The sequence below is a fragment of the Eptatretus burgeri genome, chromosome 4, assembly GCF_056783735.1.
Source record: "Eptatretus burgeri isolate ZD-2024b chromosome 4, Ebu_testis_v1, whole genome shotgun sequence".
Taxonomy (NCBI): domain Eukaryota; kingdom Metazoa; phylum Chordata; class Myxini; order Myxiniformes; family Myxinidae; genus Eptatretus; species Eptatretus burgeri.
In genome coordinates this window covers 39,898,182-39,916,795 of record NC_140964.1, presented here as the reverse complement: position 1 = coordinate 39,916,795, position 18,614 = coordinate 39,898,182, and the positions used below count along the sequence as shown (strand labels likewise).

At 43.3% G+C, this 18,614-nt stretch overlaps 1 protein-coding gene across 10 annotated transcripts in view; it reads left to right on the top strand.

Annotated features, from left to right (window-relative positions):
• Positions 1-18,614, top strand: part of LOC147027856 (uncharacterized) — a 143,590-nt gene that overhangs the window by 98,154 nt on the left and 26,822 nt on the right. For 7 of the 10 annotated variants that reach the window (XM_085877543.1, XM_085877550.1, XM_085877548.1 and 4 more), the window contains one exon: positions 15,743-15,805. The exons of the other annotated variants lie outside the window; for them this stretch is intronic. In XM_085877543.1, the coding sequence (XP_085733669.1) occupies positions 15,743-15,805 (63 nt within the window). The remainder of the gene's footprint in view (positions 1-15,742; positions 15,806-18,614) is intronic. 10 annotated transcript variants of the gene reach the window in all.

The window sequence follows — 18,614 nt, the reverse complement described above, 5'->3', positions numbered from 1 at the left end:
CAATAATAATGAGTACTCTCTTGGCATACCTGTCGAGCATGTGAAAATTTTGGGTGTGCAGGTCATGTTGGTATTGTATTTACATCCTGAAAGGACGTCGACATGTTAATGTTGACATGAAAGCTGTTAATGCACTGACAGTGGCAGAGTACGTGTCCCCATCAACTGGGAGGGTATAGAATAAACGCTGCCCTTCAGTTCCAAGGCAGTGTATAAGCAATGTGTGCTTCCTCGCATCAGAAAGGGTGTTGCCACTTACCGCCAGCATGAAGTTCTCGAACACGAGCATCCAATGAGGTAAAAGGTAAGGAAGGCTCACCCGGACATGGAAAGAATGCAGCAGGTGGTGCAATAGCAAGAATTATCCCATCCTCGTCGCCAATATGTTGTGTATCAAAGTCAGCCCACACGTAGTTTCTTCAGCTCAACCATTTTAAATGGCGTCTCCTGCTCCACTCACTCAACAGCCCGCTGATGTCACTCTCGGTTCCACCTCGTCAGTTCCAGCTCATCATGCATTCATTAATATTGATGTAACTCTCAATACCAAACTGATCTAACCTCTTATTATGTCATGTACGATCTGACCATTTCAATGACCCGATCAAACATCTTATGAAATATTCAAGTGAGCCACTTGGCGAGGGCTCCACAAGCTGATTGGTAATGGAACTCACCCCTTCTCAACACGTCGATCTTCTCAGTTCACAAGATTTTAATATTTTGGAGGTTTAAATGAAGACCATCTCGTTCACTTTCCTTCTTCACTGTCTGCAGCAGTTTCATCAAGTCCCCTTTACTTTCTGCCAACGTAGTGGTATCATCAGCGTACTTTAGGTTGTTGATACATCTTCCTACAATCCCTACTCCAGCCTCTATGTCATCCAAGTTATATTTTTCGTCAAAATTATTCTAACCACAAATTAATTGGTCAATTCCATCCAATGATAATGGGATGACAAAAATATTAACACGGGGGGGGGGGGGGGGGTTGCCAGGATGGCCTCGAGCTTTGCACACTCTCCTCTTAGCTGACTCGCCTGGGTTTGAATTCTGACCCAGCTGTCGTCCCATCATCCCGGTGTTTCACAGGCCGGGTGATTCATCAATATGTGCCATTTCTCAGATGGATATGAAACTGGTGTCCCATCTGCCAGCATTAGTTGGTGGACTTTAAAGACCGCACAGTGTCCTTCACGGAGAGTAGTTGAGCTATCGGTGGCACCATGAACAAATTACAAATTCTTGTCTTAACCTTCGTCAAACGTCAGGCCTGGCCAGCCGGTTCATGAAAGACTTGGGCCAAGTTTCTCCCATTGTGGGGCAACTTAGCATAACAATTGTGCATTTTGTGAGGAAAGCACCAAATTTGGCACACTAGTAGCCTATCATATTATGAACAGATTTGGATATTGGGCCATCTCAAATTCAGCCGCTGATGGCTGTGGCAGCCATTTTCCACTGTCATCAAAAATTTTGAGATGGCCCAATATCCAAATCTGTTCATAATATGATAGACTACTAGTGTGCCAAATTTGGTGCTTTCCTCACAAAATGCACAATTGTTATGCTATATTTAGCTAAGTTGCCCCACTACCAGCCAACCCCCAAACATGGGAATAATTGTGGCCGATAAACAATAAGGATGTTAACAAACCACTCCCCTCTCACCCCTCCTACTCTCCACCCCTAAACCCCCTCCCCCCCCTTTGGTTGCTTCTGTTGGGAGCAGGTGTATGTCAAAAACATGCAATAAAATCATGTCAAATTCTTTATGAAAATTAACGAAAGTCAGAGTGAAACTTGCAATGATAAAATACCCTTGTACAGGGTAATTCATTATCTAGACTGTGTTCCTAACTTTAGTAACCTCTTGCTTTAGTTCAATCAATAATTCAAAAGGGCATGTGGTCAAGGAAGATTATTGATTATGGGGGATTTTAACTTGCCAGGGATAGATTGGGTCGAGGAACAGGGAAAGGGCAGAGCAGATGTGGATTTCCTAGTTTTATTCCAAGATTGATTTTTAACCCAGTTTGTAGATAAGCCCACGAGGGGGAGTGCAGTGTTCGACCTTCTTTTAAGTAACGATCCCAATATGGTGGAGGAGGTGGAGGTTGGGGAGCATTTAGGAGCAAGTGACCATAACATTGTGTGTGCAAAGATTCTGTTAAGGGTTAGAGTTTAGGATGGTGTGGAAAGGCGATTAGATTTCAGGAAGGCAAACTTTGAGGGTATGAGGAGAGAATTGGGTGATGTAGATTGGGAGAAGCTAACAACAGGACAATCAGCAGCAGAGAAATGGGAAACCTTCAAGGAGCAAATATGTAGAGTGCAGAGGAAGTACATTCCAATGAGGTGTAAAGCTAGAAACAGAAAGAGACCAGGGTGGTTGAGCAGTGAGATAAGGAATGTGATTAAGGAGAAGCAGAAGGTATTTATTAGGTTTAAAATAACAGGACTGGAGTTAGATTTATATCATTTTCGGAGTAAACAGAGGCAAGTGAAGAAAATAACTTGGTAAGCAAAAAGAGAGTAGGAGAAGGACATGGCTAAGAATATTAAACATAATAGGAAGGCTTTCTTTAAGTATATCGGGGAAAAGAACAGGTTAGGACCAGTGTGGGCCCATTGAGGAATAGCACTGGGAGAGTGGTTCGTGATGAAAGTGAGACGGCAGGCTTATTAAACAGGTCTTTTTCTTCAACTTTTACACAAGAACAGTCACGAGAATTGCCAATAGCTGAGAGTATCTATAAAGGAGGTGAGGAAGGGCTTTTACAGAAGATCCAGGTTGGAGTGGAGGAAGTAAAGGAACAGCTAGGTAATCTAAGAGTAGATAAGGCTCCGGGTCCAGATAATATGCACCTGAGATTATTGAGGGAAGTGGCTGAGCAGGTAAGCGAGATGTTAACGGATATTTTCAATAGTTCCTTGGAGTTAGGACTGGAGGATTGGAGAGTAGCAAATTTAACACCATTATTTAAGAAAGGATCCAGAGAAGAATTGGGAAACTGTAGACCTGTTAGTTTGACTTCAGTTGTGGGGAAGGTGTTGGAGACATTAATTAAGGACCAGATCAGGAACTATTTAAATAAATACAAACTAATTAAAGGTAGTCAGCATGGGTTTACCAAAGATAGTTCCTGTTTAACAAATCTGGTAGAGTTCTATGAAGCAGTGTCTGATTGGGTGGATGAGAGAAAGGCAGTGAACATGGTATATCTAGGCTTGAAGAAGGCATTTGATAAGGTACCACATCGGAGGTTGTTAGCCAAGGTGAGGGCTTGTGGAGTGGCTGGGCAAGTAGCTAATTGGATTGCAAACTGGCTTAGTGATAGGAAGCAAAGAATGGCTGTGAGCAGGAGGATGTCTTGCTGGGAGGATGTAAGTGGCGGTGTACCCCAGGGATCAGAACTCGGACGATTACTATTCATTATTTACATCAACGATTTGGATAATGGGGTAAAGAGTAAGCTTTCCAAATTTATAGATGACACAAATCTTGGAGGTGAGGTGGATAGTAGAGTGGGGTGGTGAACAGATACAAGAGAGTATTGATACTTGCATAGATTTGGTTAAAGATTGGCAGATGTAATTTAACCTGAGCAAGTGTGAGGTGTTGGGGATGGGAAAGAACAATGAAAATAGAGATTACAGGATGCAAGGGGTAATTTTGGAGCGTGTCACACGGGAGAAGGATCTGGGGGTGGTAACAGATATGGGAGGTAATCAGGCAGCACAGTGCCAGGCAGCTATTGGTGGAGCAAATCGGGTTTTAGGTTGTATTCGGAGAGGAAACATTTATGAATCAAGAGGTGGTGTTAACATTGTACAGGAATTTAGTGAGGACACATTTAGAATATTGTGTGCAGTTTTGGTCACCACAGTTCCCAAAGGACATAGATGCCATGGAGAGGGTTCAGCACAGGGCTACTAGATTGATTCCAGACCTAGCAAGACTTAGCTATGAGGAGCAGCTGAAGGAGACAGGGCTTTACAAACGAGAAAGGAGTCGGTTACGAGTTGATATGATAGAGATGTTTAAGATAATGAAAGGTATAGATAAAATAAGTGCAGATGACTTATTCAACAGAGTAGACAGTGAAAGAACCAAGGGGCCATAGTCTGATAGTAACGAAGAGGAGGGTTAAGATGGTAGTAAGGAAGGGGACTTTCACTCAGAGAGTAGTTAATGCATGGAATGGTCTCCCTGGAAAGGTGGTGGCAGCAGAAAAAGTAGATAATTTTAAATTAGAATTATATGGGTACCTGTAAGTTATGGAGATAGAGGGATATAGGGATGTTTATAGGAATTTTCGGTGGTTTGAGTATTGATGGGTGATTGTGTGCATGTGTACGGAGTGCTGTCGGTAGGGGTATAGTCAAGGGGGGTTGTGTGGTTGATGTTGTGTGTTTTTAACCAAGCCCATGCCCCCTCCCCTGAAGGGAAGAAAAAAAATATACAAAAACTACAAAAACTTTTTTTTTAATGAAAAACAAAAAAATTATTTCATTAATTCAAAACCTTTTTTTGCATTTTCTTCCTTGGATCCTGCGTAGATAAATTAGTGTGGTGTTCGCGCAGCCATGGTGGGCTGAATGGCCCCCACCTATGTTAGATTTCCTTGTATTTCCTTGAATTTAACTCCCAACTATGCTGATCCTAACCCCGCAAATAATAACAGCAACTCACCTCCAATTAACAATACTACAAGCTGGAATATCTTGCTCGAGCTTTGACCGTGGAAGAAAAGATGTCCGAAATGTTCTGAATTCCGAGTCAATTATTTTATTCAACCGTCAAGGTGCCACCCACTGGTCCTTCTTCTGGGAAACACTGAACTGGAAATTCCCTGAGAAACCAGAGCTCATGCATATCTTTGTATTATAGAATCCAAGGCAAAATGATGTCTTCTGTATCCCCTGGAATTTGATGATGCGCACGAACGAGTTCGACTTTTTTTTTTTTTGGTATACATTGTCGAGGCTCGTATAAGAGCTAACACACACAACATATAACAAAGGGAGCAGGAGACAACAGGGGTGGGAGAGGGAAGCACAAAACAGTGGGGAGCAGAGATATTAGGAGACCTGTGGAAGGGAGAGGGATAGGGCAGGGTACACGGGGTAAACAAGATGGACACTACAGGGACTTTCAGGAAGGAAAGGAGGGAATTTGAAGGAAGTGGGATTGGGGTAAGGAAATAGCGTGATTTTGGATGGGGGAAGATATGATATGGTGGTGAACAGCTGTTTTGAAGACTTGGAAGGAAGAGTATGATTGAAGAGAGTGTGTGGAATTAAAAAGTGAAACTGAGCAGCAATTCCTGATTTTGGTATTTTCACCAGAAGGGACCAGTTGGCGGACCTTGAGCACATTGCGGAAATATGGGGGGAGGGGGGACAGATCACCAACAAAGCAGGGTGGTGTGGGGCAAGGCCAGAGAGGAGATGGTAGAATACAGAAAGACCACCGACCTGCCTGCGGTGAGAGAGTGAGAGACCCAAGACTCAGCCTCATCGCGGGAGATACCAATGATCCTAAATGCCTTGGTTTCCACAGCGTGAAGCCGGGAAAGGTGTGAGGCGGGAGCACCAGCCCAGAGGGGAGAGCAATACTCCCTAATGCTGTGGATGAAAGTTTTGTATGTGGTCAGGAGCTCAGGTGTACCAGGGAAGGACTTTGCATGATGGAGGATGCACAGTCGGTGACTGGCTTCAGAGGCCAGCTTAGAAATGTGGCTTTTTTGAGCAAATGAGAGGGTGAGCAAGAGCAGCATAGCAGGTTTTTATGACATGTGTGCTGATGCCTTCTGGACTGGTTGCAAAATCAGAGTCGAGACCTTGGAGACGATTGTAGTGCCACGAAGTGTAGTGGTAAAATCCTGAATGTGTGGAATTGGGGTTCGTTCTGGAACAGTCGAGTTATTTAAAGATCAGTAATCCCCACAAGAACTCCAATCCCAAGGTGTCGTTTTGGTTACCATGTGCAGTGGTGAAGCCCCAACTGCTGGACGATGGTCTGATGATCCCTCGTTGTAACATAGAGTCAAACTTCTGGTGTATATTAATTCAGTGGGCAATGGGGCTTGAACTCAGGACCCAAGGATCCCAAGCCGCCACCCTAACCACTAAGCCAACACCAGGCTTATCATGCGGATGTGTGGTGGTTAACATTGCAAGAACAACTCACGAAAGAATGACTGGTCGAAGGTGGCGTGGCGGTCACTGAGAATCTGCTGCATATGACACAGTTGTTTTGTGGGTCTTATATCTCCTTCTTCCTCGGATGTAAGAAGTTGTTGAAAGTGGCGGTAGTTTGAGGGGATCATGCTCTTTATAAGCGTGGTCTTTAAAATCGTGTACGGGTTGTTCCTTGGAGGTTGTTGTAAAATATCTCTCACCTCCGTCGCATACTCTAGCGACAATGAACCAACAATGTATTTGAATCATATCTACTCAGAAGTAATGTTCCGGGTGTCGAATTGGACTTCGATTTGTGAAAACTACAGTTGCGGATTATTGGGCCAAAATGGGAGCAACTTTATTGAAACCGCTGCTGCAGATGAAGCTGGTTGAGTGGCTGGGAAGAGTGAAGCTGCTTGGTCATTTCCCGCGACTGGTTACACGCTTGTAACTCCTTGTCCGCCCATTTAGCTCATGTCTGGGTCACCAATTTAGCGAAGAAAAGACGTCCAAGACGTTTGGATTCCGAGTCAATTATTTTATTCAACCGCCAAGGTCCCACCCACTCGTTCTTCTTCCAGGGAACACCATGTCGGAAATCCCCCAATAAAACACAGCTCATGCATGTCTACATATTGTAAACCCCATGGCAAACTGATGCCGCGACAAGCTGAGCTTCAGCAAAGTGGTCCATTAAGTTAACTCCTAAAAGGGTTTTTTATTAGCTTTTTCTTCTCTGGTCAATTCATCTTCACCGAATGTTGGTATCTTATCAACATCTTACCAACATCATCTTCAGAGCGTTGTAATGTCACGTGCACTGTATCTACTCTGTCGCTCACACCACCCAATACATGTGGGGTCTTTTATTGGGTCGCCGAAATAGGTGACCCTTATTGTCAGTAATTCTGTCTGTTTGTTTGGATGTTTGTTCGTTTGTCATCAGCATAATTGGTAGTAAACGTGGCCGGGTTTTGACCAAACTCGGGTGGTAAGTACATCTTATGACCTAGTGCTTTGGAAATTGTGATGGTTGCTCGGGATGCTTTGGTTCCCTAGCAACAACCGAAAAACCTTCAAAATTGGTACCGTTCACACGAAATCAATTCCGAAAGCCATTATCCCACGTAAGGTTATGAAATTTGGCACGAATGATCTACAGGTGATGCTCTATCAAATATATTCCGTTTTTTGTGATATATGGAATACTTTACCCACAGCACCCCCTACAATTAGGATATGTGCGAAAATTGGCGAAAATTTAAGGCCCCCTAGAGACCAGGTGAATGCATCGATAAAAATGAAACTTTGCAGGTTCATGGCACTCAATGAGTACTACAACTTTGCCTCAGGACATATTGACCGATTTCGCTTAGGTCAGGGGTCAAAGGTCAATTAGTGCAAAAATCGATAATATGCGAGAGCTGGAGGTGCCTTTGCGCCAAATGCTACTCCTCCTAGGGTTATGGTCAGATGGTCATGAAAATTCACAGTAATTGTCTGGAATATATTGTGCACAAACGATCGAGCCGGATTTTCGATTTACATCTTTGTTCACCCACAGCACCCCCTCGAACTTTGGGGATTTCCGATTTCAAACCACATTTTCGGTACTTTTCATTCAAATGGATACCGAGTAGTTATCAGTAGATGGAACTGGATGAGATTTGATATGCATAATCTTAAGGTGAGTCCCTATCCACTATATGACATCCATTTTGCTCTATGTCTTATAGTTTCCATGCTCGGCGACCCATCGCCGCCTACCGGCTTGTTATTACTTTTTCTAAACAGTCGAGGCTTGTGGAAGAGCTAGAGCATAGAATGGACCAGGATGCACGAGAACAAAGTGAACAGCTTCAGGAGAGAGGAAAACATACAAAAGCTGGGTTGAGGGACAAAATAGAGAGACACTTCAGAGATAAGGGATGTGAGGAAGAACGATGACGAGGGGAGGACACATGGGGTGAAGAAGATGGCTGCAGAAGCAAACTCTCAAGAAGGAAAACAAGAGCGTTGGAAAGAAGTAGGCTTGGGGAGAGTTAATGGGGGAATAAAATATCATAGTTTTAGATGGAGAATGATTTGAAATTGTGGCAAACAGCTGTCTTGAAAACCTGTAGGGAAGAGTGAGATTGAAGAGAATGTTGAAGTTGATTCCACAGGCCAGATAAAATAGGAATGAATGAGTGGAGGTGAGCAGTGATTCTGGATTTTGGGAGTTTCACCATAAGGATGTTGATGGTGGACTGTGTATGTCCTGCAGAAACCTGGAGGGGGTGGGGGTGGGGAGGACAAAGCATGGAAAGAGCAGAGAGTGCAAGACCAGAAAGGAGGTGGTAGATGACAGAGACATCACCAACCTGTCTGTGATGTGAAAGTGATAGGCCCATAGATTCTGCTTCATTATAAAAGATTTCAATGATCTTGAAGTCCTTGGTTTCCACTGTGTCAAGCTGAGCAATGTGTGAGGTAGGGGAGTCAGCCCAAATGGGAGAGCAGTACTCCATCATGCAGACAAAGACCTTGCATGTGGATATGATGAGACAATGAAGTGCCGCTGGTTTTGTAGGCTAACTTGGAGGTGTGGTTCTACTAAGATAGATCATGACTGAGAGTGAGGGCCAAATGTTTGAATGACTGAACTTGTTCAAGAGGATTGTTAAAAAAGTAGATAGCAGGGTTTGTCAGAGGGTCCTTTTGGAGAGGGAGATAGTGAGAGTGTGAGATTTGTCAGGATTAAAGACATATTACAAGTGTTTGAGGAGCTTTTGAGTTTGTTGAGGTCTGAAGAGAGGGAATTGGCTGCTGTTTGTCTGAAGGATGAGGAATGTCATGGCAGAAGGTGGAGTCATCAGTCAAGAGGATAAAGCAGATTTTCCAGAGAGTCAGAGAGATCATTGATGATGATTCAGAATAGGACAGTGCCCATAACATTGCCTTGTGGCACTCTAGCCTTTGCAGGGATAGTAGATGAAAGGATCCCATTGAGAGCCACACGTTGGCTTTGAGAATGGATGAAGTCAGGAAGCCAAGTGTGGAGTTGTCCTTCAATGCGATCAGCAGAGAGTTTGGAGAGCAGGGCAGGGAGCCAAACTGTATCGAATGCTCGAGATATGATATGTCTAGAGAGACGGCTCTGATCTCACATCTGACAATGAGGGCCTCCATCCATTGTTGGGATTGCAGAAACTACATGTCCAAGGTAAAGTGACCTGGACTGAATCTGAACTGATGGTCAGAGATCAGGCCGTTGGAGAAGAAGAAGGGTTATCTTCTTATTTTGCCATATGCAGCACATGGTTATGGGTAGGATCATCTCCTGGCAGCACAGCTACATGTGGGGTGTGACCCCCCCCCCCCACCGCCCCAACAGCAGAACAGTCATTGGCTAAATTGAAATGCTTTGCGAGAAAGTGCTAACTCCCATGCTAAAGTCATGGGTACCACTTTCCTTATGAGTTGATGGCAACAAGAGAAAACATACCCACTATGGCAAATTAGCAATTTGAATACACAGGACAATGGCAGTGACAATAATACACGTCACCACAATAATCAAGACAATGAGCAATAATTTACAAAACACAAAGCACGATAATGACGCAAACTGCAATGGAGCCCCAACGAGACAACATAGAAGATGTACTTTATCAAATTGAAACCTATAGCTACAAGTCTGTACAACAAATGAATTTTGTTGGGATGACGAGGTTGCACCACAAAATAAATCATCCTTCAAGCTGCGACCGAGAAATACAAATGGGAAATGATGGAGCAGCAGGTAATGGCATCCTTCTTCTTGGCTGGTGCAACCATTCAGCAGTGCAAATAGGACGCAATGTTGCCAGTGAACAGCGTGGCATCTCTGGCTCATGCTGGGTGATGAAAGCTGCCTCATTCTCCTGCACCTCGCCAGTGTGCAGTCCATTCTCTCCTTCGCTCCACTGCACAAACTGGTCTCCAATGCAACTTACTACCAACTCGCCAGAACCGAACTGAACTTCCATCTCCTTCTCATTGTAAACTGTTGCTGACCAAGGCACCAACTGCCCTGCTTGCTCATTCAAGTGGCTCGCTTTGTCAACTCACTCCAACTAATTGAATTGCCCACACCCACAGCATGTCATTGACATCTGGGTGCATTGGGGAGCGTTTATTTCACCAACACAGCATGCTCCTCCGAGCTTGTTAAATAGTTCACGCTATTTCCGGGTCGATGATCTCTGGCTCACAGAGTTAGTTCGTTTTTTGTGTGCTAACTGCTTGGATACATCATTTTTCTGGTGGCGCGGCTGTGCCGTTGATGCAATGCCCCCATTACCAGTAAGCTGGTGCTCATTTTGCCAACCATGGAAGGATGACGGGCTGAGTCAACCCATCTGGTGTTGATTCAACGTGACAAATTGGCTCAAACTCAACAACCTAAGATCTTAAGCTATAGCTTAGAAATTAACCTTAACCGTTAAGCCAACAACAGGCTTGCTCACAGAGTGACATGAACTTATAGCAGTTGTTGAATTGAGGGGGGGATAGTAATCATGAAAAGAAGGGAGGAGGTAATTGGTGGACTCGGGGTTATTCCACATCTCTGCGGTGCTAATTGATAGGTGACATCTCTCACGTAGCCACACACACCTACACACAGAGTATCAAATCATACAGACATTGGCATTTTGCCTCTTTCTCCTCTTTCCCTTCAATAATAATTCACCAGGCTAAAGATTCTGCACTTAATAAGTACCGCCCTTTAATTATATAGATTCCCTTCCAAACCCATTTTGATGTCCCAAATTATTTACAGTGTTGGTGCTGCTAAAGCAGTTTATTGGCAAGGGTTACACTGGGTGGTTTACCATTGCCTTCCCAGCGTTGCTTGTCCATGGTCTATCCTTTTAAGTGCTGAGCATAAGCCTGGTGTTGGCTTAATGGTTAAGGTGGCTGGCTTAAGATCTTAGGGTCTTGAGTTTGAGCCCCTGTTGGATGTTGAATTAACACCAAGTGGGGTTGACTCTGCCTGTTATCCTTCTGAGGTCAGCGAAATGGGTACCAGTGTACCGGCAATAGGGGGCACTGCATCAGCAGCACATCCATGGTCCCAGAGAATGATGCAACCAGCAGCCACAGACTGCACACGATAGCTTATGCTGAGCATCAAGTAAGGAAGCAGCACGTACTATTTTTACCTCCGCCACCGAAGGTGAAGGAGGTTATGTTTTCACTCCTTTCTGTCTGTTAATTTCCGGAATCCTTCGGATTTCGGCAATTATGTTGGTCGGTTGTGTGTGTCATTCTGTGTGTCTGTCTGTCTGTTTGTGTGCTTGTTTACCCTGTAGCAGCCACACCGTTTCAGCGATCATGACCAAACTGGGTACAGACGTCGGCCATGCTCCAACTTAGACACTTGTCGTTTTTGGTGAATCGAGGTCAAAGGTCAAGGTCAAGGTCACCGAAAAACCGAAATTCTTATTTTCGCAATAACGTCCGCAAAAATGGTCGTACCGACTTCAAACCAAATCCAAACTGTGCATCTTGCAATTCTGCATCCAACCATGTGTCTCATTGGGGTGTCACACCAACACCCTTCTTAGCAGTCAGGGGTCGAATGTCAGGGGGGGTCAGGTCAAAACTTTAAAATTGCGATAAAAACGCCATTTCAAGTCCGATTGACTTCCAAGTTATGATCATGACCAAACCAAGTGCTATAACTCATTAAACAGTAGCACTATCGACTTGTAGGAACAAAATTGATTTCCAGGTTTTTGTTTTTTCAGAGATCATGGAGATATGACAAAGTTATTCCAGCAATTTCTTGCTCAACGAGCAATTTCATTTGTTTGTTTGTCTGTTTGTTTGTTTGTATGCAGAATATCTAAAAAAAATTGGACTGATCCGGATTAAATTTTGTGTACAGATTCTGTGTGTGACAAGGACGAACTGATAAGATTTTGGTGAAGATCCGGATCCGGATCCGACTACAAGAATTTTTAAGTGACTCTTCACCATTGACAGATGGCACCAAAAATGATATATAGCACGATATCTCAAAAAGTTGTGGACGGATTCGGACGGAAGTTGGTGGACACGTTGGGTGTGTGACGAGGAAGAAGTGATTCAATTTTGGTGAAAATCCAAATCCTGATAATTTATTAAGTGATTCTTCACCAGTGAGAGATCGAGCTATACTAATATACAGCACAATATCTCAAAACGTTGTGGACACATTCGGATGAAATTCTGGTGTTCTCTTCTGGGAACACCAACCACCGCTCTTGATCTGCCATTCACCAGTTATTGCCAACACTCTCACCTTCACATTTTCTGTGTCCACTTCTCTCAACACACAAATCTCTCATAAAGAAGGTCATCAACTCTTCACTTACTTTTATCTCATTCCTCAACTCCTTCCTTCTCAGCATCACCTCCCTCAACTTCCTGTTTCACTATCCCTGACACTAAGTTAGGGTGCCACATATACTTTCCTGCTGTCATTGCCACCAGACATGCACTTACCATTTTTTTCATCATTCATTTAGTGTGCAGCCAGTGGCTGCTGGTTTGCATCATTGATTGGAGATGCTGATGCAGTGCCCCTTGCTGGACTTAGTTTCTAGAACATTCCTGGCTCTTCCACAATCCCAATGTGTCTCCTCAAAGTTTATCGGCTGAAATGCAGATAAAGATCAAATAAACAGGTGTAACACTTAATTTTAAATATAACAACACTTGTTTATAAATTATAAAGCATATTTACAAATTACCATGGGTTGTCATTTTCTGGTTTATATTCATTTGATTTAGAGCCACCTACCATCCGCTCATCATCATGTTGTTGTTGTTTATTGCTCCAGGTCTGTCCCAGAGCCGTATCTCTGACCTGTCCTGCACCGACAGGCTCACAGCACGGAGACAGAGCTTATTGTTCCTTGTATTCCTGAATCTGTAGTTTCACTGAATTTTGATTTGTCAAGATATCTTTCAATCAGTCCATCTGTGTTAAACGGAATTAGCAAAACTGTACAACTGGACTAATTTGAAGAAATTACCGTGGGAACATAACCTAATTCTGTAAACTTGGAATGAACTTCCACTTACACACAGCATAACGCAGAATGTCACTTTTGCTCTGTCAACATGCAATGTTTGGATCTGTTGCTCAAAACCGTGCGAACAGACATTCTCCCACGTGCATCACATAAAAACAACTTGCGCTCAAGATTAACAAAGGAAAGCCTAAATGCCTCCATGAAACTTAACTTGACCAGCGATGAACCGGACTTTTTTAGATCCTCATGGTGGATCTCTAAGTCTTACTCAAGTTGTTGTTCTTGTGGACTTTTTTGTTTCACAGCCTACAGTTTTCATCCAAACTTCCTGAAACTTGGCATATATATGAACAAATACCCCGCGCAGACAGTAATGATCTCCGATTTTGAAAATTCCTCCTCGAAAAAAAAGTTATGACGTCAAAATATCTCCGCTAATGGAAATCACCTAAAAAATTATCTCCGAAACTAGGCAAGCTTTTTGAATTCTGTTTGCGGGAATCGAACAGGACATTAGCAGAGATGAATTACCGCCCATATGATACATCACTATGACGTCATATCAAATTTTATGACACCATTCCTATTTTTGACATTTTTTGTTTCACAACCCAGAGTTTTCATCGGATCTTCGTGAAACTTGCCATGTATATGCAGAAAGCCCACGCGCAGGCAGTAACCATCTCCGATTTTGGAAATTCTTCCGAGAAAAAAAGTTGACGTCATAATATCGCCGCTAATGGAAATCGCCTATACCATTATCTCCGAAACTAGGCAAGCTGTTTGAATTTTGTTTGCGGGAACCAAGCCGGGCATTAGCACAGATAATTTATCGCAAACCTGATACATCGCAATGACGTCATATTCGTTTTTATGACGTCATCATTAAGAGGACGAGGATCTTAGCTCATTCGAGCTTGTTTTTTGTATACATTGTCGAGGCTCGTATGAGAGCTAACACACAACGCACAGCAAGGAGGGCATGAGACAAGAGGGGTGGAGAGGGAAGGATAAAACAGTGGGGAACAAGGACATTAGGAGATCTGTGGAAGTTGGAGGGATGAGGTGTGGAACATGGGGTATACAACATGGACACTACAGGGACTTTCGAGAAGGAAAGCAGGAGATTTGAAGGAGGTGGGTTTGGGGTGGATGAATGGGGATAGAAAAGATCGAGGATTTGGATGTGGGGTGGGGGGGAATCAGCAAAACGATGCAGCAGCAGAAGTCTCGTTAGAAAACGGCAATCTTATTATTATTATTATTATTATTATTATTATTATTATTATTATTATTATTTTCCTCTTCTTCTACTTCTTCTTCTTCTTCTTCTTCTTCTTCTTCTTCTTCTTCTTCTTCTTCTTCAGACCCATTGTGCTTTTCAGCACAAAGGGCCACAATGAGATGCGTCCATCCTGCTCGGTTTTGAGCATTCCTCTCTGCAGACTCCAGTGCAATTCCCCTTTCTGACTGTAGTTCATTTTCAACACTTACTCATCCATGTGTTCCTTTGTCTCCCCCCTCTTACTTCCCCCATTGGTGTCCAAAACATAGCCTCTTTATTCAGATGTCCCTCTTGTTTTCTCATGTGTCTTTCCCATCTCCATCTTCATCCCATGAAAATCTTTAGAATCCTTCTTGAACATCTATGATAGAAAACCATCAGTTTGCATTCCATTTCCCGGATCATTTCCCCCACCTCTCTGCACCACATAATAATGCTGATTCTACATTGGAATCGAATAGTTTCATCTTAGTTTTTAATGAAAGTTTTCTGGAAATCCAAGTCTTTAATGAAGAGTTGATTCTTCCTTCCAGATCCAAAATCTTCCTTCATTCGTCACAGCGCGGTAATCTTCATCCTAATGAAGCAGCACTTATATGGAAGGGACGAAGGAACATTGCTTGAGCTTTGCTTGAACACAGAACGGCAATGGAAGTACAATATCAACTTTAAATTTTTACTATTCCATGATTGCACGTCCATAATGAAGTAGTCTATGTTAATTGTGTGTGTAAATTTTATGATTGACTTTGTGCACCAACCGCTCGAGGCTTTAATTTTGTTTGGCTCTTCGGCAAATAAAGGTTGGCGACCCCCATTCTAGAAGCTTAGACAGTCCAGAATAAGTTGTCTAAGAAGACAGTCCAGTGTTCTCACCCGTAAGCCATCACCTTGTGTTTAACAATTTTGCTTGTGTTTACATATTTCCAAATAAATGGTAAAATTGCATGTAACGTTCCCTGTGCTGGATATGCTTTAGCCATGACTTGCAGTTGATGATTTGTTAGTTTTTTACCAGTGGACTGTGTTCTGCAATGTCACACTTTTCAGTTTGTACTTACAATTTTACTTTCACATTTATGATACAGAAAAAAAAATGATTGGCTCTCATACCTTCTGGGTGAGCAGGACAGGATAGGACAGACAAAATGGTAGGACACCCTAGAATTGAACGGTGAATTTGCAATTTGGGCTGACGCTGTGTTACTACTATCCTGCCCAGTGTTCCTTCAGGCGAGCATTCAACCAGACAGCTGATCACATGGGTCACGAGATTCTTGAGGAGGTTTGTTTCACAAATTACTGTTTTACTCATGCAGCAACTACCATCATTTTCTCTGTATTCTCTGTAAATAACTGTCATTTTATCATCTGCATGTGGTGATCCGCGGTCATGAGAGCTTGCTCGCCCGAAAGCCCTTGTGTCATTACAGCTGCCCATAAAAAAATTAATTAACAGAAGATCGGACAAAATTCTGTTTGGAAGCTCATTGGATCTCATGAGAATGTTTTGTAATGGCGAAGAACGCATCTGCCGTACTGTTAATCATTCCAGTTTTTAGTTTACTGCAAGGATTCAATGAACACATTCTTCCAGCTTCAAATTTTAAATAGATGCGTCTTCTTAGCAAAGGGATGCCATCTCTGCCAAGGTATTCATTATTTCAATCAACAGCCTTTGGATGCTTACTTTTAGATAGTCTTATGCAAGTGATCTCCTAAATATCTTGTTGAAGACTGTTGATCCCTCAGTCATTATTTGGAGGACTATCCTTGTCTTTTTTTTTTTTTTACTGAGACCAATCAAGCTTTTGATACGAGTCATGGATATCTGGCTAAAGAAAATAGATGAGGAGTTGTCTTATGGAATCATTTTGTTGCCCTCGACTTGATAACTGTACGACCTTGATAGGGAAGAATTTTGGGCCACTCAAACAACCCTCCTTATTATCCTGGGCTATCGTGTGGATTACAAGTTTCTCCTTTGTTTAAGCTTGTTTTTTTCTCTTGGAATTTACTGGAGTTACATCTGTTTGCTATGATCTTGAACTCTTCTTGGGTCTTTGATTTGCTTTCTGTCAGTCATCTCATCCTTTGGCCATGAAAGTTTGCATTGGTTGAAGCCAGAGTGTCAGCGATGTATTGTAGAACTATTGTTGGTTTAAGTGAGTTCCTCATGTTCCCCAAGCAATTAATTGTTCAATCCACAGTTTTTTCCTCCTTTTTTTCACAATCTGGTCGAGGCTCATAGAAGAGCAAGTTTACGATCTGATGGAGATTATGAACTCATAGTGAGGCATTTACACAAGGAAACACAAGGAACACAGGAGGAAGGCATTTGGCCCATTATGCCTGTGTTTCATCAACACAGTCTGTTGAACTCTCTCATATATTAATATTAACAACAACAAAAAAAAATATATATATATATATATACACCCAACAACAACAACAACACGCTCACCTTCTCCCCTTCTCCCGATTCTGCTTCTTCTTCTTCTTCCTCTTAACTTCCTCCTCATCTTCTTCCTCGATTTTTTTTTTTTTTTTTTTTTTTTTTTTTTTTTTTTACACTTCCATGACCTAATCTGTTGAACTCTCTCATACATTATTTTTAACAACAAAAACGATCTTATAATGCTTCATCTTCCTCTCTCACACATGTGGTACTCTTTACTGTTTCACAATGCACTACTCTTCTGCTATTTTAACAGACTGCTCTCAATTCGACCTCTCCTTCATTCCTTGCCTAAAAAATGCAACTATTACAGCGCTTCTTCTCTCCATGCTCTGAATTCGCCTTCATTGCACCCTTCAAGAATTGTGTTAAATCGCATCTCTGACCTAAAACTTTTAAAAACCACAGTTTGCCATGGATGCTCGCTTTCCATCAACCATTCTTTTTTTCCAAATTCAGTGCCAACTCACCCCCCTCACCCCTCACTCTCACTCTCAAAGCAACCATCCCACTCTTCTTCCTCCAAGCCTCCCTCTCACCTCTCTCAAAAATCCCCCCCTCACCTTTCTCCCACCTTTCATCCCCCTCACTCTTCCTTCTCAAAGTTTCCCCCCCTCTCATCCACCAACCTGCCTCCCTCCACTGCCCTCTCACCTCCATCTCTTCACTCCACCTCCTCAAATCCTCAACTGCCTTCTTCCTTGTCTCTTGTCCCCCCTCTCCCCCAGCACCACAGAGCCTTTTCTCCTCATTCGGCCCCCTCCCCTCGCTGTTCTGCAATACCCCACACTCCTTCAGCAACCCTCCTTACCTGCCCCCCTCGTCCCTTGTCCTACCCTCCCCCTCCCCCTCCACCTCCTGCACCCAAAGCCTCCTCCCCTTCCTCTTCATTAAAAGTGTGGACCTCAAATATCCGGGGCCTTCGCTCAAACCTTTCAGATCTTTCCATACAGGTTGCCACTGACAAACCAGACATTATCTGCCTAACAGAAACTTTCCTCTCCCAAGACGTGTCAGACTCCCAGGTATCTCTCCCTGGCTACTCCCTCTTACGGTATGACAGACCTGAGCCTCGTCCTGGTGGAGGTGTTGCTCTCTTCATCAAAGACTCTATTCCTCACTCTCCATGCACTGCTCTCACTCCCCCACACCCCCAGGAATACCTCTGGCTTCGGCTTCCCCTCCACTCCCACCTCATGTTTATATGTGTACTGTACCGTCCACCGAACAGTGATGACTCCATCTACACCTCACTATCCGAAAACATGGACCATCTTCTATCTTCTCATCCAAACTCTCTCTTCCTCGTATGTGGTGACTTCAATTGTCATCATGCCAGTTGGCTAGGTGTGGGTACCTCTCTCACCTGCCATGGCACCTCAGCAAAAGCTTTCTGCGACTCATTGGGACTGACTCAATCGGTCAACTTCCCGACCCGGATCTCAACCAATGGTACTCCATCTCTTCTGGATCTGATTTTGACAAATTTCCCTGACAATATCTGCTGCTCTTCCTTCGCTCCAATTGGTTCTTCTGACCACGTCCTTGTTAAAGTGGACATCTCTCTGGCTGTTATCAGAGAACCACCTCACCACCGTCGAGTCTGGCATTTCACTCAAGCCGACTGGCAGGGTCT